At 42.6% G+C, this 22,555-nt stretch overlaps 1 protein-coding gene across 2 annotated transcripts in view; it reads right to left on the bottom strand.

Moving 5' to 3' along the window:
- mtss1 (MTSS I-BAR domain containing 1) overlaps positions 1 to 22,555 on the bottom strand; it is a 48,527-nt gene that overhangs the window by 5,205 nt on the left and 20,767 nt on the right. For both annotated transcript variants that reach the window (XM_061070338.1, XM_061070339.1), the window contains exons 4-9: positions 14,510 to 14,594; positions 13,265 to 13,356; positions 13,097 to 13,171; positions 2,382 to 2,539; positions 2,061 to 2,266; positions 1,435 to 1,513 (exon numbers count right to left, since the gene is read on the bottom strand). In XM_061070338.1, the coding sequence (XP_060926321.1) occupies positions 1,435 to 1,513; positions 2,061 to 2,266; positions 2,382 to 2,539; positions 13,097 to 13,171; positions 13,265 to 13,356; positions 14,510 to 14,594 (695 nt within the window). The remainder of the gene's footprint in view (positions 1 to 1,434; positions 1,514 to 2,060; positions 2,267 to 2,381; positions 2,540 to 13,096; positions 13,172 to 13,264; positions 13,357 to 14,509; positions 14,595 to 22,555) is intronic.

The following is a 22,555-nucleotide window of genomic DNA, read 5'->3' as shown; positions in this document are numbered from 1 at the left end:
TGATATGCCGAGAAACTGTCGCAGTTTTCAAGGAGTACAACATCAGCCGTCACTTTGCTACGAAGCATGCTAACTACGCTAGCAAGCAGTCAACGCAAGAACGGGTTGCTGCAGCTCAGAGGTTGGCGACTAATTTACAGACTCAGCAACATGTCATCTACCAAGGCATGTTTTTTGGGCGGGATTCGAAATAGCAAAGGCTAGCAAGCCTTTTTCTGAAGGCGGGTTTTTGTTAAATGGCCTTGCAAACAAGTGCTTTGCTACTTGGTAAAGGCCAAATCCTTTCATGTAATGATTTTTCCATGTCATTTATATTAGTTCACAAAAACACGCCATCCATTTGTTCCTGGCCCCGGCCCCTTTGTCAAATTTTAGAACCCATTGTGGCCCGCGAGTCAAAATGTTTGCCCACCCCTGGACTAAACCGTCAAAGACAAAGAGTGACGGATACAGACGGTAGAATTAAAACAATAAAAGAGGTAAATTACCATTAATCCATGTTCACTCACCGACATCACAATCACTGTACATGTACACAAACGTTCTATGGAATGACTTCAAGGTCGAAGTTTAAAATAACTACACGGGATGAAGCTGGTGCTGGATTAGAAATAAATGTGGTTCAATCTCAGACTTTTGGAATGGATGAAACAAAAAGTGGAATCAGAGGACGGGAATGAAATCTCTTCTCGTGTGAGAACAGGAGGGAGCGGCTGGAGATGAGGTGAAGTGGAGGAGGTTTCACAACACGGCAAGGACACAGGACGGCACTCCGGGTCGGGGGGGGTGGAATAGTTGTAGTTTTTTTTTCTCACTGTGCTCATATCCCTGCGGCTAACGCGGCTCAGCGTGGGCTGAGGGCCATGGCCAGCAGCGTAACCATAGCGACCACGGCTGCCCTGGCGACCGAGGTGAGAAGGGGAGTTCCCTTCGCTGAGGGAGCGCCCGCTTTCATCGCAGCCAATCCGCAGATAGGGGGAGGAGCAGCGCTACACACAGGAGAGGATTAGAGAAGTCTGTGTGTGTGTGTGTGTGAGTGTGTGAGTGAGTGAGTGAGTTACCTGGATGTGTGTGTGTGTGTGAGAGAGTGTTTGAGTGTGTGTGTGTGTGTGTGTGAGTGAGTGAGTGAGTGAGTGAGTGAGTGAGTGAGTGAGTGAGTGAGTGAGTGAGTGAGTGAGTGAGTGAGTGAGTGAGTGAGTGAGTGAGTGAGTGAGCGAGCGTTACCTGGATATGTGTGTGTGTGTGTGATGGAGTGTGTGTGTGTTACCTGGATGTGTGTGTGTTACCTGGATGTGTGAGTGAGTGAGTGAGTGAGTGAGTGAGTGAGTGAGTGAGTGTGTGTTACCTGGATGTGTGTGTGTGTGTGTGTGTGTGTGTGTGTGTGTGTGTGTGTGTGTGTGTGTGTGTGTGTGTGTGTGTGTGTTTGAGTGTTACCTGGATGTGTACTCCATCCACAGCACAGTTGATGGAGTCCAGTGAGGGAACGTGTCTCACAGATCCAGACTGGTAGTTACTGAAAACACACAAACATGAAAACTTCATTAATTGACAGAAGCGCTGCAACAATTGGTCAGTTACTCAATCTCTGAATGTTGTGATAGTAATAAACTCATGTACCTTTTCAAGATTTCATAGATCAGCAAAAAGGGAAAATGAGACAATGATGGCCGAATTATCAAAAGTTAAAAAATCTTTATCTGCAGCTGCAACTGAAATGTCAATCAAATAAGAAGAAAGGGTCTAAAACATAGACGTCATAAGTGTTTTCAGTTTTTCATGACTGTCTTGATTCATTAAGTTTGCTTTAAAATTACTAGTGTGAGAGTTTTTTTTTAGTTTTAAACTATAATTCCTTTGTCTTCCTTGCATTAGTTTGTCATTGTTTTAGTTTATATTTGTCCTTTTTATCAGTGAGGCACAACTGAAACAGAGTAAACTAAGAAGTAAGCAGCAGACTGATAATATCACAATTGAAGTAGTACCTGTTTTATTATTATGTAGTAAAATAATAATATAACAGGTAAGTGGTATCTGTGTGTGTGTGCGTGTGTGTGTGTTACCTGCTGATGCTGCTCTTCCTGGACAGTGTGCCACTTGGAGAAGCTGGAGGTGTCTGGTAGCTGTAGTTGAAGTCAGAACCCTTCAGGTCTGAGATGACCTGCTCGCTGGCCGGAGGAAGTTTATTGGGCTCGGCTGTCAGGTTCATCAGATCTCCCAGGATGGTCTGGAGGTGGGTCACCTCACCCAGCATGTTGATCTCGTGGTCCTACACACACACACACAATGACGTTGATGACGACAATTGTATAAAAAGGCTTCAAAGGCTGCCTCAGACTTGTATTGGTGAATTTGAAAACACAGACACACACACGCTGACTGACCAGGACAGGTTTCAGCATGGTGACAAAGTTGCAGTAGCGCGCCCTCTCCTCTATCAGCGCCCTGCACACGGCTCGCTTCTCCGCCTCCTCCAGGACAGCGTAACGCACGTTGACGTCCTGCAGTGCGCAGTCCAGCTGTCCCCGCGCCTGGTCCTTCCCTACAGAAACAAAACACAAGAGGAACCGATGTTAGGAAACTGACCGGGAGGCTGAAGGGAAAACCAGCGAGTTTAATGTCCATGACTTTCAAGATTCAGGAAGCAAGTGAGGTCACGTTGATTAAAGGTTGTATAGTCCCCACTATCTAACTCTTACAGTTAACATATAGATGTAATTCTACTCTTCTATGATTAATAGATAGAAAAGACAAAATATTAAGCATTTACTCTGATTACCACCCAGATAAAAATGAATGAAAAGTAAATATGAAGTTTGATTTGGATAATCCAGTATCAACATGTTCCACCCCTGCATCAAAGATCACCTTGTAGGATTCGTCTTTTTTTTCTTACATATACATACATACATACATACAAACAATACACAATAGTGCCAGTCATCATCAATACACAGACTCAGACTGCGATACTGAGTTTCTACCAGCAGGGGTCAGAATAACTCCTGTAACAGCAGCATCAGCTGTTTGTCCCACATGTGTCTGACCTGTGTCTGAGTCTGAAGCATTTCTGTGATTTAACGCCAAATCTATTGCATATTTATATCTCGTTAATAATTTAAACGTAAGGAAAACTTCCAGAGAAGGGAAAGTAGGAAAGATAGTTTGAATTTAGGAAAGAGAAGCAGAGATGAGACATTTTTCCGTCTCTGATGTGATTTACTACATTGTTTACTGGACTGGTGGGATCGTGTCCTGAAACCCAGTTCACCGCTTCCTAAAACCTCCAGACTTTCTTAGACAGAAACCACTTTCACAAAAAACAACCAGAGGATTTGTAGACAGAAGATATTTTGTGGCTCTTTCATCCCAAATTCAGAACAGTCCTTGTGACTCCAGCTGGTCAGAGAGAAGTTTAACTACCAGACATTTTCAGTGTTAAAGACCAAAAACCTTGACTGTAACTAGAGGATTCAATCCTGAGATGAGTGGGATGAAGGTTGGTTGGTAAAGTGGAAGAGAAGCTTGCTCCCTTCGCATCGTTTCCACTGCTTGTGTCCTACTGGAAGCTTCCAGGTGTGAATGTGTGTAACTGTGAGTGTGAACATGTTCCTGTAAAAGAGCTTTTCTCTCCACAAACATCTTTACACTGCTGAATTTTGACAGAAGGTGTCAGAAAAATTATTTAAAAACTGTGTGCCGATATTAAAAATCCTAAAGACATCAAACGACATCAGAACTATTATTCTCAAGATCCTTAACACAACTCTATTCTTTGTGTTTGTCCACTGGAGGCTTGACTTTTCCATATCACACTTGTTAAAGCTGCATATTGAAGCATGATTGGCTCCCAAACTAGTGATGTCACTTAATCCTGCTTGTGTGTCCACAACTCAAACGGAGATTTAATATAATTCAGGGTTTCAACAAGTTGCCAAGTTTTAATAAGTGAAATTAAAAAGGTAGGTTTGGTTATTTGTTTCTAAAACCCAATTTTTATCTTATTTGTTGAAATCCTCTTTATTGAAATCCTCTTCACATCCAGGAGGCGTCAATAAATAAAGCTGTTTGACAGAAAGAGGAAAAAGCTGGTGTCTGTGGCTCCGACAGGACTTTATTAATAATCCCATTCTAAATACACGGGTTGAATACAACAGACGGAGACTCTAGATGTCAGGAGCCGTGTTTTCTAACCATCTGACGAAGCCGAGCTGTAACCGTGCGGTCGAGTGCTGATCCGACCCGAGCCTGGTGGGCGAGAAGCTGCAGGTACAGAGCAGACACACGCAGCTCCGACCTGCGGACCACCCAGCGGGGGAAACGCCCACTGAATGTAAAAATAAGTCCAGAGGTGGTGGAGGGTGGGAGTGAGGGAGCAAAGATTTCCATCAATGCAGAGGAGTTGAAGAACAAAGCACAGAACCAGCTGCAGGGTTTATTTTCTGTCATATTCAGTTTACTAATTAAATGAAGGCTTTGTAGTGAATCTTATGCTAATTTATACTTTCACTTCGATACATTTACTATAAGGAATACTGTAATTTGTATACATTTGACAGCTAGAAGTTAATATTTCGCATGTGACCAGTTTATAAAACAAAGCACTTTTAAAGAATTACTAAAATTGTACGAGTAAAGTTTTGACGCAGAACCACTGACGTTGAAGCCAGAGCATTTATTTCACCCCCTAGTGGCTGGCTGTAGTATAAGTCATTCCCTGGCTCCTCCATGTAAGCAGATGGGACATAGACCAAATTAAAAGTTAAATAAATGATTCTCAACGATGGCTTCAGTCGTTAGTTCTTATCAAGGGGCCGTGTTTCTAATAAGTTTGGTTTTAATTAGTTATTTGATGCTTTAAAAATAGGATGAAACATCCTGATTGACAGCCGACACTGACTTGTGATTGGTCGAGTGGGTGTATCGGCGGGACCTCGATATCATGGCTCCACCCCCTGATTGCTACTGTGCAGATTCTGGCTTCAAATGCAAGATATGGCCGAAGTGATGTCCAGGATAATTTGGGCTTCATTTACTGGACGGACTCACATTTAACATCTGAAATCCCAGATTCCCTGAATTACCAGAACTTTCTCCTGGTTTAAAATTTTATAAAAACTTCTCCAGCCAACGTGAGACACACAGATCTGTCTCTGTGAAGTCACGAGAGAGAACAGAGCTGAACAAGCAGCTTCTCGGACAGTAAATCCTGTTCCAAACAGTGAGAAGCCGTTTCCACAGCCACACACACAGAGACACACACACCCACACACACACTGCAGACTTTGTGTCATAAAGCTCAACCCAAACACCGCCTGTTCACTCAGGTGAGTGAGAGCACAGGGAGGACAGAGGGTTATTTCCACGTCGGGAACAGAAGCTCAGTGTCGGCGAGCTGTGGGTTTGCCGGACGTCGGCCGGAGTGGAAACACAGACGCGCTGTCAGACTGTTTCTTCAAGGCTCTGCCCCCCCCCAACCCCACTCCAGAAAACACAGGGACCTGAAGTCAGAAGCTCTGTCCTGCCCGGACTCAACTCCTTCACTCTGTTAAAAGGTGAAACACAGTTCACACGCAGCTGATTCTCACCAGCTTCTCTTTAAACCACCTCGTGTTTGGGTCTAAACAGGATCTCCAGCTTTTCCCGTCATTACATGGACGTTACCTTAATTATCACGCTCTGACTCAGGGACTGGGATCAGGAGGCGATTATGTCGCCGTTGTTCCCAAAGCTCGGATGCATTTGACTCTGCAGTAAATCGTACAGAAGCGACGGAGAAGCCGACAGACGAGATGCGCAGTGTCAGCCGAAATCCAAGTAACTTAATCCTAATTTAATCAGACAAAAGTAACTCGGAGGAATTAGTGCGGCGGCGAGAGGAACCTTTTCCTATCGCTGTGGATGAAGACTGAACTTCAGACTGAGAGAGTCTGAGAATCAAACAGCAGCGTCTGCCACATCTTCTGTTTTTGTTTTTTGTTGTTAAAATAATAACTTTGTCACAGGTTTTGTATTTAATCCAAATGAACATAAGTCTTATCTTATTGTATATCACCGTTCACTGCTTGGTCTGCTTCATCAGCATCTCATTCTCATGCTGCTGACACATCCATTAGGAGCAATTTGTCGTCTTAAACTTTGGCCCATTGACCGGACAAGCCGGGTATCGAACCGCCGACCCTCCTATTAGTTGGCGTTCCGCTCTACTTCTTGAACCAATCGTTATCTATTTCTCTAGAGCTCAATAGTGTAAAATCTATCAAGAACACATCAATAACACAAACTGACTTGTCTTCATCAACACACACCGATTATTTTTGACTCAATCCCACATTAACCCTCCTGCTGTAGGAATATTCACTTCAGCACCAAATGAGTTAATCCGCTGTGGAAAATAGTCCCTAATTCTTCCCATTTGGTGGAAACTAAATTAATGCAAAAACTAACTAGCACCAAGGAACGGTCCCGGGTGAGGGAACTGGAAAATCTTCACCACAAATCATTTTCCTAATGGTTTAAAACCACCACAGAGCAGGTGCAGATAGACTTGAGGAATGGAGAGTGAAACCAGCAGTTACAGCCGCTCATTTAGTCGAGGGCGTCCGCAGCTGCATGTTCTGCAGCGATAAACCAGTCTGTTTGCATTCCTCCGTCACACAGGTACTGTAGCCTCGGGCTGAGTAAAATGAGGAATCACTGACACTGTTAACGAGCCACTGAGAGACTGAGACTGATGAGGTTTGGTTTGCTGGATTCTGTGGATCCTGTAGATGATTAGGACGGTGGTGATTTTTTCCAACATCTGGTTTCAGAGGGAATCGAACCGTCACTGTGTTCATGACGTGTTCAGCTTCAGGGGTAAAGTTATCTGATTGGGTCCAGTAGGTTTCAATTCAGATTTGTGAATCAATGAAGACGTACTGACAGCGTATGTGAAGAAGTTATAGGGACATGAGAATAACTAGAGCGGTGTTTGGAGGACGCTAACAGCCTGAAAACTAATCCTGGATACGATCCTAATTTCATAGTTTATCCTTGGATCTACAACATTTAATGGAAACTGTTTTTTAGGAGTTTGAGTTATTCTGCTGACAAACTATGGCGGACCATACATGACTTAAGTATAAATAAATAAATACAGAAATAAATAAATAAATACAGAAATAAATAAATAAATACAGAAATAAATAAATAAATACAGAAATAAAAAAGGAAATAAATTAATGAATACAGAAATAAATAAATAAATACGTTAATAACAAGAGAAATGTCTAAATAAATGTCTTAAATATATTTGCACATTTATTTATTCCCTGATTTATATTTTTCACGTTTTCAATCACCTTATGCTAATGAGAAAGGCGGGCCTAACCTTTTTTATTTCTGTATTTATTTATTTATTTCTGTATTTATTTATTTATTTCTGTATTTATTTATTTATACTTAAGTCATGTATGGTCCTCCATAACAAACAGACAAAAGGCAACAATGAAGACATGACCTCATTAGCAGAGGTAATTAAACTTAATCCAAAATGTGTTCGGCTAAAACAAAGAAAGAACAACAAGACCAGTGACTCAAGTGCAGCGATGGAACCCAGTGGGTCTTTGACCACATCTACCAGTGATGACTCTAAACGATGATCTACGTTATGTTCCAGATGATCGCAAACAGCTGTCATGGTTTTGTTTACTTTCTGCTGACGCCCGTGGTTCATCACCATGACTAACTTCCTCAAATAGCCGAGCTCTCACAGTTTTCTATGTTGTGCTATAAAGTCTTATTCATGCAGCAGTCTAGACCGTGTGCGTCACACACTGATGATGTCATCAACAGGAGGCCAGGTAGCTGGGTTCAGGTGTTTTAATGGGACCCGGCTCTCGCTCTCTCCGAGGCAGGTCGAGACTCGAGGCAGCTGTATGCAAAAACTGCTTCCAGATTCAAATGAGATCATTTTACACGCTTCACCTCCTTCGACATCTCCCACTGCTCCTCACTCTTCCTTTAAAGGAGACATGTGTTTTTTAAGTGTTTCCTGTCCTCCAGCCCAGTGTGTTGTTTTGAGCTTTTGAAGATGTTAAAGTTCTGGAACATGGAAAAGCCTGAGATCTGATGACGTCTCGTCAATCGTCCGGCTGGGACACGTCTGGTTTGAGATCGTATCTGTCTCGTGTTGGAAACCTCGTCAACGCATTCCTCTTTCCTGCTGTATTCTCACATGTGCCCACTTGGACGTTTTCTGGAGTTCACTGATGTCTGAAAGCAGCTCATGTGTTGATTCCTGTCTCATTCCACAGTAATTTTCTTGTCCTTTTAGTGTCAACATGAGCTGAAAACACTTGTTAATTCCTTGTTTATATTAGGGCTGGGCAAGTTTACTCGTTTTAATAGAGTTAACTCAAGGGATGAGTTAACTCGATTAATTATTTTATCTCGCATTAACTCAAGTTTGATTATTTATTGTTTTATTGTGAAAGTCAGGCTTTTATTTTGTGAAAGTCTGTTGCTGACTGCTGCGGAACCGGAAAAAAGAAAATAATTGGCGGATAAACAACCATGGATAAGGCTACGGAGCTTTTACATGGCCATTTTCATTTTAAAGTTCTTCCAGACGGCGGAGTCGACAGAACCAAAGTTATTTGTAGCCACTGCCAAGGTGAATTTTCTTATCACCGGAGAACTTCCAGTCTAAAATATCACCTAAATGCAAAACACACAGTTGATATCAGCAAATCACTCAACGAAACAGCGAGTGGAGCGAGGCTGCGGCAGACTACGTTAGACGCAGGGAGGAGTATAGATTTTTCATAACGAAGAGGATAACATTAATGCCCTGGCAGTGGCATTGACCTTTAATTTTGTATTTGCTTTGATAACATTGTTAAGTTGAGATTTACAATGAATATTTTATTTAACTGCTACTGTATTAAATGCTGATGTTAAAAGTGTTTGCACAACAAATGTTATGGCACTTTCGTTCATATGGCAGAACATTGAAAATAAAATTGCGCTATACACTACTTTTTAATTCATTATTGGATTTTGCGTATACAAATGCGATTAATCGTGATTAATCGGGGAAATCATGTGATTAATCGCGATTAAAACTTTTAATCGTTGCCCAGCCCTTGTTTATATATTGAATGTTTTTAGATGAGCGCTTCTTTGTTTAGACTTTGCACAAAACATTGACAATCATCGTGAGATCAGCCTGTTCCTCTTGGTGTCATCCCAGGACAGCGCTTCCTATACATGAACTTTTGAAAGCGTGACAGCGCTGGCGTGTCTCGTTTTACATCCCGACAAAAGACGGGATAACCAACAGCACCTTCATGTCTGCCTTTCATTTGCCTCGACTCTCCTCGATTCATCCGTCTCTCTCTCTGTATCTGAGCGGTTGGAGATTCCCTATCTGAAGTGGTTACGCACCACATAATGACAGAGCAGGCACACATGCACACACAGAGAAAATCATATGGGATGATTAGTGAAGGAGCAGATGTTTACGGTTACGGCGTTTCTCTTTCCATTCCAGTATATTATATTTTTTTGCAACAGTCAACAGAAGGAAAAAGAATTTAAGTAAACTGAGAAAAGAACGACAGGAACAAACCGTACGGCTACAGGAAGATTATTTTAATGCTGCGGCCAAAACCTGAGTTTCCAGGAAATACCCGCATCCAAAACAACTCATAAAAGTTAAGTCTATTATGTTGTAAGTGAGACTGTGATACAACAACTTCATGTGTGTAATGTGTGTCTGCACACAAAAAGTTGTAGGTTGAAAATAACCAGACTTTTGTGAGGAGTAGTTTCCTTTTACCGGCAGCAGTTTGGTCCGTCTGTCTGTCCTTACTTATTATCACACACACACACACACACACACACACACACACACACACACACACACACACACACACACACACACACACACACACACACACACACACACACACACACACACACACACACACACACACACACACACACACACACACACACACACACACACACACACACACACACACAGGGATAATTATACTGTGAGTGTACAGAAACTGTTTTAGTACACTGCAGGAGAAGGTTCTCATGGTTGTGTGTTTGTGAAGTCGTGGCTGTGTCTGTCTTTGCATCTATTTTGTTTTTCCTTCCTCACATTCCCGTCGCACTCGGGTTATAATACTGCAGATTTGATCCCCACGTATTTTTATTGTAAATAGGGTTGCAAAATTCCGGGAATTTTCAAAGTTGGAAACTTTCCATGGGAATTAACGGGAATATACGGGAATTAACGGGAATTAACGGGAATAAACTGGAAATGTTGTTGGTAATTTATACTAACTGTATTTACCTTGTCATATACAGACATAAATACAAACATTTTGTTGTGTCATAGGCTGATTTGAGCCCTGAGGAAACTTTGGGCACTTGACTATATGCTTCTGCATCGTTGTGTCATTCTTAACATAGGTCTTTGCACAGTATTTGCAAATGTACACAGCCATTCCTTCTACATTGGATGGGGTGAAATGTCTCCACACATGAGATAGTGCACGTGGCTTTGTTCTGTAGAATAAGATGAGAAAAAAGTTTGTAAAAAAACACTAATGCAATGCCAGAGATATAAATAGTTCCAAACAATTGGAATCATCTGTAAACATATTTAACAATTGATGGATAAATGAATAGAAATAGTCTAGATGAACAGATGAACAATCCTCAATCAGCATGCTAATATATTTTCCCCAGTAATATCATCGAAACTTACCTGACTAGTCCTGCACACTACAGCAGGCCTCAATAGCCCTGCTGTAGAGTGAAGGATGCTGGGAGTTATCTGTGCATGTGATGGAAGAATGCACAGTGGAGGGTTGAAACTCAACGTTCCATACATCTTTAAAATAGAGTTTTGAATGAAGTTTTTATTGCTCTGCCTTTAATTTGCATAGTTTTGTTTTTTTCAAAATTCCCAAAATTCCCGAGCTTAATATTCCCGTGGAAACTTTCCGCCCCTTTGCAACCCTAATTGTAAACATCCATCACAGTTTACAGAGCTATGTTGTGCTCAAACCTTCACTCGTTGTGTAATCGTCTTCGTACAGTTGTCCTGTACGACGAGGGAGGACTGCTAACCTTTCAGATGTCCTCGCCTTCAGGCCGACCTCCAAATATAAGTGTCTTACATCGACTGGATTAATTTACTTGTTTATAGCTTGTTCAACCTCGTCCCATATGTCCTTTCCTGTCAGATTTATGGTGGTGCATCTATATTCCCACATCTCAGAAGATGACTTTACTGAAAACATGATTCACAACCGAGCACAGATTCAGATAACCTCATTCATGGTTTGTATCCTGATCCTCTGGATGCTGTGGTTTTTATTCCCTCATGACTTTAACATACTGTTAATTTAAACTTAACCATTTTGAAACTAACAATTTAGTAGCACTTAAATAGCACTTACTTATAGAACTTTGTAGTTTTGCTTCATTTTTGAAGAAATTGTACTTTCTTGATTCTTGTTGTTCTGGGTTTCTACCCTCGGGGTTGAATGCACTTATTGTAAGTCGCTTTGGATAAAAGCCTCAGCTAAATGAAATGTAATGTAATGTAATAAGCTACAGATCAGGTTTGAATGCTTAAAATTGATTATTATATTCTGAGTAGCTTCATAATAACCAATAGAAGACATGTTAGAATCTTTGAAAACGAGAGATCCAAGTTGTTGAACAAACATTTCAATCAATTTCTGAATTATTTTGTGCAAGTGGACTGAGAGAGAGAAGAGAGTGAGAAGGAGAAAAGAAGGAGGAGACTAGAGGAAGGAAAAAGAGGCACACAGCAGAAAACATGTTCGGAGATGTTAAACCCACATCAGACATCTCTGTTTACCATGGGCGGGTCTGAAATGAGACTGTGTGTTAGAGTGTGTGTGTGTGTGTGTGCGTATGGTCTATTTCTGTGTCTGTGCACTTGTGTGTTGGATTTGTTGAGATGGAGGACACTGAGGAGATTTGTATAAAGACGTGAAGGTATCATTTTGATTTGTGTGTGTTTGTTTGCACACGTTTTCAGGCGTTTCCATGCTATTTCTTCCACATGAATCTGTCTGAAGTATGAGGAGCTTTCAGTCTCTGTAGTTACAGGACGGCAGGGAAAGACGCAACCATGGTAACCACGGGGTGTGTCACCTTGACGGCGGGTAACAGTGTTGCCCAGGTATCTGCCTGCCTGGCAATATGTCTCTGCTGCTCTGAACACATCCAACACTCCAGGCTTATCTAGTTTTTAAATGGAGAAAAGTCAGAGATGTAGTATTTCATCTTCTTCCCGACCTTGTAAACCCTTCAGAAATATTCTCTTACGCTTTCATTTCCGTTATCCAAGCAGGAAGCCACTGCTCTTACGTTTGAAATTTCAACACCATTGTTTCCTTGAGGAAAACCCTGTCACTGTATCTGAAAACATCCTGTTACTCATGTTGGTTAAATGACTTCATCCTTTTACACTAACGCTGCATTTGACAAATCTGTATCCAGAGAGAGGGAGTAAAGTGTGGAATATCTACCACTTAATGCATGAAACGGACGAATAAAATCTATTCAGGAGGGTGAACTCGGGTTTTTGATCTCTCAAGTGCAGATAAAAAGTGTTAAACCAAGCAGTATGAAGTTACCAACTCTCATGTTAAAGAAAAACTACATAAAACCTGGAGCTGAGGCAGTGAAGTTAGGGATTATTTCTTCCTCCTGGGTGTTGGGTGACAGACAGGAGGCAGAGCGTAACACAGCTGAGGTCTGAAAACACTTATCTCAGCACAGTGAGATCAGGATCAAACACACACGCCTTGTGTTTGCTGAGGAGGATTATCTCACTCTGCGGACGGCGGTTTTTATATTCAGCAGGTGGCTTCCTCCTCTGAAGTGAACTGGCTCAGAGTTCTTCAGCTGAGCAGATCATCTACTCTCCTCTTCCTTCTTCTTTTTGCTTTTGACTAATAAAATAAGTGGAGTGAGGCTGTTATGTTGCGTTGTGCAGAGAACGAGCTCGTGAATGTGAGATGAAGCCAAGGTTGGAGGAGACTGAAGTTCTTCTTACCCTTTTTCACCTTCTTCTGCAGCTTGATGGTGTCTGACGACTTCTTCTTGATGTCTGCCCGGGCTTTTTTATACTCTATAAATAAAAAGAAAAGCGTGCAGAGAGTGAGGAGAATGTGTTTTTGTCTGTGCAGGTTTGTGCCTGAGCACGTGTCAGCATGTTTCATACCTTTGGCGTGATCTTTGTCCAGCTGACTGGCCGCTTTCTTCCACTCCTCCATCTTCATCTCCAGCGGAGTGATGAGACTTTCTGAGAGAGCTCTGAGAGAAAAGATAAAGAGTCTCAGTCATTCCATTGAAGCCCTTTGTCTTGATTTAATCCTATAAACCTGAGTTCAAGTATAATTTGAGCTCATTATTCTCTGGCAGGTCGAGTAAGGATTTGATGTCACTCGTTATCCAGGAAGAACACATTAAATGTTGGTGTGGATTTTTCTTTTAGATGGGATAAGGTGAGATAGAGCATTTTTAAACATTTTCATTGATTTCTCAGATAATAATTAATGGATGTGGATGGAAAAACAGGAGGCATTTTTCACTGAACTGTTATATATGAGTGTATAAATTAGTGCAGCGTGAAATTTAAGAGGCATTAGCTGAGGTATGTTCTCTTCTAGTTATTCAGGTAGTGCAATCATTTGCAGTAATGTCTGTCACAACTAGACAATCCACCCGTGTAACACCTTTTATCTAATGTGTTTCCAAAGTGTCCCCATAAGTCTGCATGTGCTAACTTGCATGTGTGAGTGAAGTCAAGAGCACAAGAGGACAAAGTTGAGGAGAGGACTCCGCAGTGGAATTTAAAAACAACACAGTTTGGATAATAACTATAATTGACACTGTTTGACGAGCAAATCAGTGATTCAGATAACGGGATTAAACTCTGGACGTCTGGAAACCACGACGTGTTTATGGTTCTACGTCCGACTTATTGACGAGAGGGAGGCGGAAAACCAGAAGCACAATATGAAGCAGCTCAGTTTAAAAAGTAAGTTCATCCAACTAAAAACACATCTGATGACTTCAATGCTAAAAACATATAAAAACATGTTCAACTGAACCGGGTGTTGTGGACTTAGTAAAATGTGTATGTGTGTGTTTCTCTAATGATAGACAGTGATGAGTGAAACCAGGACAACCTGCAACTCCTGCACTCTCTCTCTCTCTCTCTGTGTGTGTGTGTGTCTGTGTCTCACACACACACACTCTGTCACTGTCATGAATAATGGGCGTATGTGACCTATGGGTAATTGTGGAGTCAAGTTCCCACACTGTCTGATGAGTTGTCAACACGCAATCATTCACACCTTCACCTGCTTCGCTTGTGGATAACAAATGCAGTGCTACCGTGTGTGTGTGCGTGTGTGTGTGTTTGGCCTGCGTGAGTGCGTGTGTGTGCGTGTGTGTCTCTTACGTAGTGAACAGTTTGAGTTTGGACTCGATGCTGCGGTGTCTCATACACATCCTGGTCAGGGCCGAGCCGATCTCCTTCGTGGCACCTGGAAAACAACACAACATTCAGATGATGAGTTTTACTTTGAAAAGAGCCCAAAATTGATGTTGAAAACAATACATTTTTCAAAATAAAGCTCACTTTGAAACACTGAGACTACAAATTAAAATGTATTTTGAGATAGCTGGGTCTAATAGGTGTATTCATTGTCAAGAAATATTTGTTTGTAAACACATTTGTGCTGAAACAATTACTCAGAAAATGTGCGTGTGTGGGTGCGTGTGTTTGTGTGTTTGTGTGTCTGTGTCTGCTATCATTGCTTCATAATGTGGTATTATTGAAAATCAATCTGATTAAGATCTACGAGTGTTGTAATGTGTTTGGAAACAATGGGTGTGTGTACGTGTCTCAATACTTTAATGAATGGTGTAAGAGATCAGTTAATTTCATAACCAGCTCCAGTTAATTGGATGCAACAACATTTTTTACACACACACACACACACACACACACACACACACACACACACACACACACACACACACACACACACACACACACACACACACACACACACACACACACACACACACACACACACACACACACACACACACACACACACACACACACACACACACAGCATGGGACAATAATTAGTATTGTGACAGCGTGCAAGCAAGCACACAACTCCCAATATGTTCTAATCAAACACATTATAACATAACAGACACACAAACACAACACGCCAAATGCTGAGCAGCTGACTCTCTGACACTCAATTACACACAATTATAAAAAACGCACAAAAACATCAGAAAAACACTTCGAGGCATTTTTTTTTGTTAATATTTTTTTAAAAGCATTTAATATTGAGATTTTATGTTTTGTGTGAAACAAATTGATATACCCCCACACACACACACTAATAGTTTCTTGGCCCCCGGTCTGTGTGACACTTCTTTGATTCTGATGTTTCAAAAACTGAAATTATTGGTAGATTAATCAAAAATACCTGTCATTGTGAGTCAAAGTGACTTTAGATATGATTCTGTTCTGTGATGGAACAAAGTGACTCAGCAGATTTACACTGGACAGTCCGAGTTCACACTGACTCATTTGAATATCTCAATCTGAGACCTGCATGGGGAGGGAACACATGCGTGCCACACACAGACACACACATGCACACACACAAACACACACACACAAACACACACACACACACACAGACACACAGGCTGCAGTGCTGACTCACGCCTGAGTTACATAAAGTAAGGAACAAGCAGAGGACGATCAGGTGTGTGTTCATCCGCCATCTCCAGTGATGTCAGAGTGAAACCTGGACTGACTTTACACACCGACTCTCGTTTTATACATTCACTCCTTCCCTCCCTCCCTCCCTCCCTCCCTCCCTCCTCCCCTTTCTGTCAACGTAGCAGGAGTTCTCTCTCTTTTTCCTTTCCTTGGTTCCAACAAAAACTCATCGATCCTCCCTCTCTCCCTCTGTACCTCCTCTCCTCCCTCTCTCATTCCCTCTATGTCCTCTAACCGTCCTCCTTCCCTCCCTTCTCTCTCTCGCTGCCTCTCTCCCTCCTCTCCTCCCTCTCTCATTCCCTCTATGTCCTCTTACTGTCCTCCTTCCCTCCCTCTCTCTCTCTCTCTGCCCTTTTCCTTTCCTCTTCCATCATGTTGGGACTCCTCAGATAACGAAACATTAATTATCAGCTACACCCACACGAACCTGGGCAGAAATGAGGACACACTCACACACACACACACACACACACAGACACACACTCAGGTATGCGGCTTGGCCTAATCGTTAAGGTGTGGCGAGGTGTGTTTGCTGTATTTGCCGTTCCCTCCCCTTCGCACTTAAAACTCTGAGCACAGAGAACGTTTAAAGTCTTTAATGCTGCGACCTCAGAGACTTCTAGATTGAGATGGAGGAGATGTTTCAAAAGTCTGTCGTGCAACGTTTGGAGAGAGGTTTCAAAACCCTGTCTGGTTTGATCTGAACTCATTAGAAACGTGACCAGGTGGATCGGTGGACCTCAGGTTTGGCTGAGACTTGACTGCCTAGCGAGTGGGTTTATAAAAGGGACATCAGCACCAGAGCTTTACAGACATCTACAGTCTGGTTCAGTCCCTGAGTTTCTCTGGGGGTCAAAGTTGAAGCAGTAAACTGTGATGGACGTTTACAGCAGTGAGGGTTATAAAGTGACTCTTCACTGTCTTGCGCTTTCGTTTCCTTCCGTCAGAGACGGGGACAAGGCGTCACTAAACTATTCCATGATTGCAGAAATGTCAGTCAGTCTTTCGGTGGCTCGCATTCATGAAGAACCATTCAGCGGATTCACGCACGGCATGCCTGTTCCCAAGGGTCCGAGGAAGTGCAGTGTGAAGTTGGGTGCGATTAGGACACATGGTGCGTTCAATTTCAATAAACTTTGGATCTTTAATCCAGTTTGAGGTTCCTCGCACTGAGCTGAGCTTCACTGAACTTTGAATAAACAGGTGAACAGCTCCTCTTGCAGCATTTACTACAATTACTACAGGTCACTATCACAGTTTCAGAAAGAAAAGCTGTAACCAGCATCACCACTGGCCAAGAAAACATCCCATTCCCAACAGGCAGGTTCAGAACAGACACTATCACAGCTGCACTGAACCTGAATGATCCTCTACTCTCAAATAATATTTACATCAGTGTTGTTGTCCTCAGCATAAAACCAAAACAAGGATTTTGTGATTATAGTGCCAAGCCCTGTCCTATATGATATAGATTAGTCATTCTTCATTTAGCAGCACATGAATCACAACATGTGTGACAGTCAGAGAGTGTGTGTGTGTGTGTGTGTGTGTGTGTGTGTGTAGCCAGGTTCTGAGCACTGTGGGCGTTTGTTGTATTTGTGTTCAGACATGTTCAATGGATCTCAGAGTCGACTGGAGATGACTTCGGAGAAAAATGTAACCTGACAAGATCAGACACACTCGGTACGGGTGGCAGTTTGTTTTCGATTCTCAGATTTTGGTTTTGATCTGGTTTTAATTTGCTGTTCATCTGGAAAAAAAACTCTGCAAACTCTATTTCTACACGATCAAAAAGACGTGGGACAGTTGATCATTTGTTTCCGGCTACACTGCACGATCTAAAGATTGTGAACGACTGACACAGACAGGAAAACCAAATATCTCTTGACTGCATCTACTTCCTCATAAAACAGTTGGCAAAGCAGATCTTTTATGTGTTTTCATGGGGAACTGCATTGTTTCCCTCCACGTTCTCCCACTTGATTCCTGTTTTCGCTGGTGGGTCGCTCACTTGGCAACGCTTCCTGTTGACGAAGCCACCGGCAGGAACATGAGTCGGCTCACACGCGTGATTGTGCACAGGCTTTCACAGCATTTGCATCTAACACAAACATTGCCACACAGCGCTACTAGAGGTCACACAGGCCACAGGGCTCCTTCAACCTGCCGCTATGAAAAGACTCTCAAGAGCTTTAGACACTTGACTGATGAAGAAACTGCATTCACAGATACATACTTCATCCAGGGAGACTTGCCCTGAATACACTTGTGTTGGATTTATGCTTAGCCGTGGTTGTGCCAGCGCCATCGTCATAGCAACAATCACACGGGCCGGCTTCCAAACCACCGTGCCATGCTTGCCATCACCACAATGCGAAAAGGAGCGAGAAGTAAACCCACAACCAGATGAACACACTTCCATCTGCTTCCACGGCACAGGCAGAAGTTAAAGTTGCATCATTTTTGGTGAATGTATTTTAAATGTGACTTTTAATGCAATAGCTTTTCTCTATGTTGTTGTTTTTGTGCTTCTTTGTATGTGCACTAGTTAGATTTGCTCCGTTGTATAAAGCATGTTAAAGATATGAATACTTGTTAATATGAATGAGATTAACCACAAACGTCTCTGGATGGAAAGAGAATAAAAAGCCACTCGTTTAGAATTTACCTTGATTTTCCACCAACACAAGGGCAGATGGACAGAGAGAGAACTGTTCCCTCTCTTCCTGAACCCAAACTTTCCAGCTTCCATCTCCTCCTCACCGTTCATAATGTGGCCCTTTCAGAAACACTTATGAGTGTGTGTCTGTGTGTGCGTGTGTGTTCATTTGTCGTTTTTTTCTGCTCCCAGGTTGTTCCTGTGTTGACTTTTCCTCTGAGTCCCCTCCCTGGCGTCTCCCTGATGGGAACATCTGCAAATCAGCGTCTGTTCACTGCAAGAATACATTTTCTCGAATGTGGAATTCATGTGCAGGTACTGTTTTGTCCTCGAAGACGAGCGACACAACATTTTTTTTAAAGTCAAGTATGAAAAAGCAGAGCACTCGCTGCCGTAGTTCCAGTTTGTGCCTCTCACACATGTAGCTGGTGGTGGCATCATAGCATTAGCGAGCCTAATAGGCACTAATTTGTGAGTGTGCGTGTCTGAGAAACGATGCTGAACTCATGGACATGATTTATTCCACACACACACACAGCAAATCTCTCAAAGGGCTCGGACAGTCGCTTCTCGTGGTTACTTCTGATCACCACATCTAAAACCTTACTGTAGAGTCAGTCTGGGGGATTCCTTGTGGACTTCAAGGGTGAAGGTGCCCTTGAAAACCATTATAGCACTCTCATTGTGCACCAAATCCAGACTGACTTCCAGTCTGCGACAACACCAGCCCCCAACTCCCTCTCTCTCCCTCTCTCCCTTTATATTGATTAACTGACCAGCAGACCAGTCAATCAGCCGGTCAGGAGGGAGCAAACAGATTCCAGGCTCCTGGTTTCTGCACATTCTGCAGCAAACTGACACACGGAGCTGACCTTAGGAAACTAGATAAAGTCAGCACCCAGTGAGTCGTCTTGTGATCTGTGTGTGTGTGTGTGTCTGCGTGTGTTTGCGTGTGTTTGCGTGTCTGCTTTGAAAGCCACATGATGCCCAAGACGTCAACAGTTCCTCGGCTGCCGGGGAAACCGGTCATGAGGAATCACCAGAGAGGAGACAAAGTGGACCCTGCTTTCAAAATCAGCTGATTGCGACAGGATTTATTGGAAGATTTATTTTTAGATCTGGTTCTGTTCCAGCTATCACTGATGTCTGCAGTTTTCTACACTGGTCACTTATCTGTGTTTGAGTTTCGCGGATACATTTAGTCGTCTACGGTCAGTGTAGCGTCAGGATTATAATCCACACTCTTCATCAGTCTGCTACTTCACCAATATTCTTAATTTTCACAACCTGAAGCTACGATGCTAACCGGCTAGCCCTGAGTGTTTCCTTAAAAACCAACAGACAACCTGCTCGGGATGTTTTTAGGGGCCTTGTGGCTCTCGCTGTGATAACATACTGACCCACACAGCCACAGCATGACAACAGAGTCAGTCTCTGAGGCATAAGACTAGGCCTGTCGCGATATGCAATAAATCAATTAATTGCGCGATAAATTAAAATGAGCGATAATTTTTTGCCGGCTGCAATAAATTCAGGGATTAGTTTTCCGGAAGTTTTCCGTCGCTATGACGGATTTCCGTCAACTCCGCTCGCATAAGGCTAAAAATGAGATCGATGCAGATCCCATCCGGCAGTCGGCCGCGGCTGCCGGATGGGACACAGGGGTCTCCGCGGAGACACGGGGTCTCAATTGGCTCAGGCACCGAAGTCAGAGTCACGAGTCAGAGTGTGTCTGTTTTGTATTTATTTTTATTTATTTAAGTATAGTGTAAACTTTTGTTAACAGTTCATATATTATTCATAGTTTTAAGTTAAAAAGTTTTTGTATTTATTTATATTTATAATCTACTTTAAACAGTTCATATATTTGGCAATAAAAAAGTATTTCTTAAATGTCTTCCAGATGTCCAGTTCCAGTGTTCTTTAAAAATAAAAGTTTATTGATCTTCGAAAGGGTGTACTTGCATTATTATGCCATTATCATTATATAAGTTGAAAATGGTGTCAAAACGGCAATATTATCGCTTATCGCAATAATTTCTGGGACAATTAATCGCACAGAAAAATGTGTTATCGTGACAGGCCTACATAAGACCAGAGATAAACTGAAGTGAAACACGTTTTGACACATTGTGACACGGAGAAGCTCCCGCGTGATCTGCACAAAACCACTGACGTGCCCAGCTTCCCTCCTGTCGGTCGGTCTATCCTGAGAAACAATCTTCAAACGTGCCGTGTTTTCCAGAGAGATGAGAACGCGACCTTCACCATGGCAACCGACCACAGAACCCAGAGACCCACCAGACCGGTTCTAACACACAGAGACGCATGCGTGCACCCACATGTGCACACGCAGAGTTTCCCTGTGGGTGTTCATGAGAGGCTGACGAAAACAATTAAGGGTTTCTCTATGCTGAAAGGATTTATCAACACAAAGAGTGTAACAGTGTGTGTAGGTGTGTGTGTGTGTGTGTGTGTGTGTGGTAACTATTGGCCTTCCTTAAATCCAGCTCTTCTTTTGTCTTTGTCACACACTCAGCAGCTGACAGACTGAAGAAGCTGGAGGGAGAGAATAGTGCACGAGGAGGCAGCTGTCAAAACACAGGTGCACGTGAACACACACATGCACTCGCACTCACACACTCACACACACACTAGTGGAATGTGCTTGGTCAACAAATGGTCTGCAAACGCTGTGATATCGGTGCACTGAGCAAACTGCTAACAGATGACAACAGTCCTGTGTCCACTGCAGGGCCAAGCAAGGTTAGACCAGTTGGTTTTATAGATTTATCTGCAAATTATTAATTATCAAATTAATAAAAAGTGTGAAAAAACACCCGGCATCTTCACATGTCTTGTTTTTTCCAGGTTAGCCCAGAACTGAGGAATCTTACATGAACAATGATGCATTCAAGCAGAAAACTCTCTTGTTTGGTTAAAACTGAAGATACTGGTTGAAATTAGCAATTTGCTTAATAGGACTTAAATGTGAAACAAAAAAAAATCTGTTTCTATAATTCAAGATCTACATATTTCTTTGTCTTTGTCATTTATTCATATATATTCATTGAAAAGTTTAAACCGTAAAACATTGAGCACCAATTACATTTCTTTATCATAAGGGTTTGATAATGTCCTCTTAGGAATCATTGACATTTTCTATGTATACATCAGAAATTCTTAACTCCCCAATATTGGCATCAGCCCTCAAAGACCCATATGTCGGGCTCTAGTATGTGAAAGTGTGCGTGTGAGTCAGGAGTAAACGTGTTGCACGTGCTGACTGGCCACTGTCATGTGATGCGAGATAACATCTTATGATGCGGTGGCAGTGAAACTTTACTCTTAATGCTTCAGATGATGCGACGAGCTGCAGAAAGTTTCCTGCAACCGTTTATTTAACATTAACTTTCTGGATCTAAAATGTTCTGTACTGTTACGTGCCTGGATCTGTCAACCTGCTCCGTCGCCACAGGTGAAATCCCGCCTGCACCAAACAGCTGAAGCTACAGATTTATGTTCTCTGCTCCCGTTTCTTAAATGTGAGTTCCCTCGGATTCGATAAACCAACATTGACTCGAGACGTGACGGAGCAGGTCACTGAGGCTTCCACGGAGGGGAGCGGCCATGACTCACCTCCCACACACACACACACACACACACGTTACTGGAATTCCTTTGAATACCACCTGAATTCTGGATTACATAATCATACCAGCAGCTGACTGTCTTCACGAAGCCCCGGCACACAGGGTCTGGTTGTCTCTGCAGCCCCTGTGTACTTACACAGCATCACCCGGCCTCACTACTGATAACATTATGCACATGAGGGAAGGATGTTTTCTGAATTTCAGAAGCCGCCCCAACAATAAAAATGTTTTATGTCTTTGTCGGGTCAGAAGTCTACAAGACTGAAAATGAAAGCATCTGCTTGTCTGGAGAAAGTGAGGGAGAGGAGGGAGCTTATCAGACGTCTGGAGCCGGCTCTTCATCCCTGTGACGCCTCCGGGCTACATTAGCAGCTACTA

The sequence above is a fragment of the Limanda limanda genome, chromosome 4 (assembly GCF_963576545.1).
Source record: "Limanda limanda chromosome 4, fLimLim1.1, whole genome shotgun sequence".
Lineage (NCBI taxonomy): Eukaryota > Metazoa > Chordata > Actinopteri > Pleuronectiformes > Pleuronectidae > Limanda > Limanda limanda.
The sequence above is the reverse complement of the archived record's forward strand: the minus strand, read 5'-3'. Positions and strand labels throughout refer to the sequence as shown.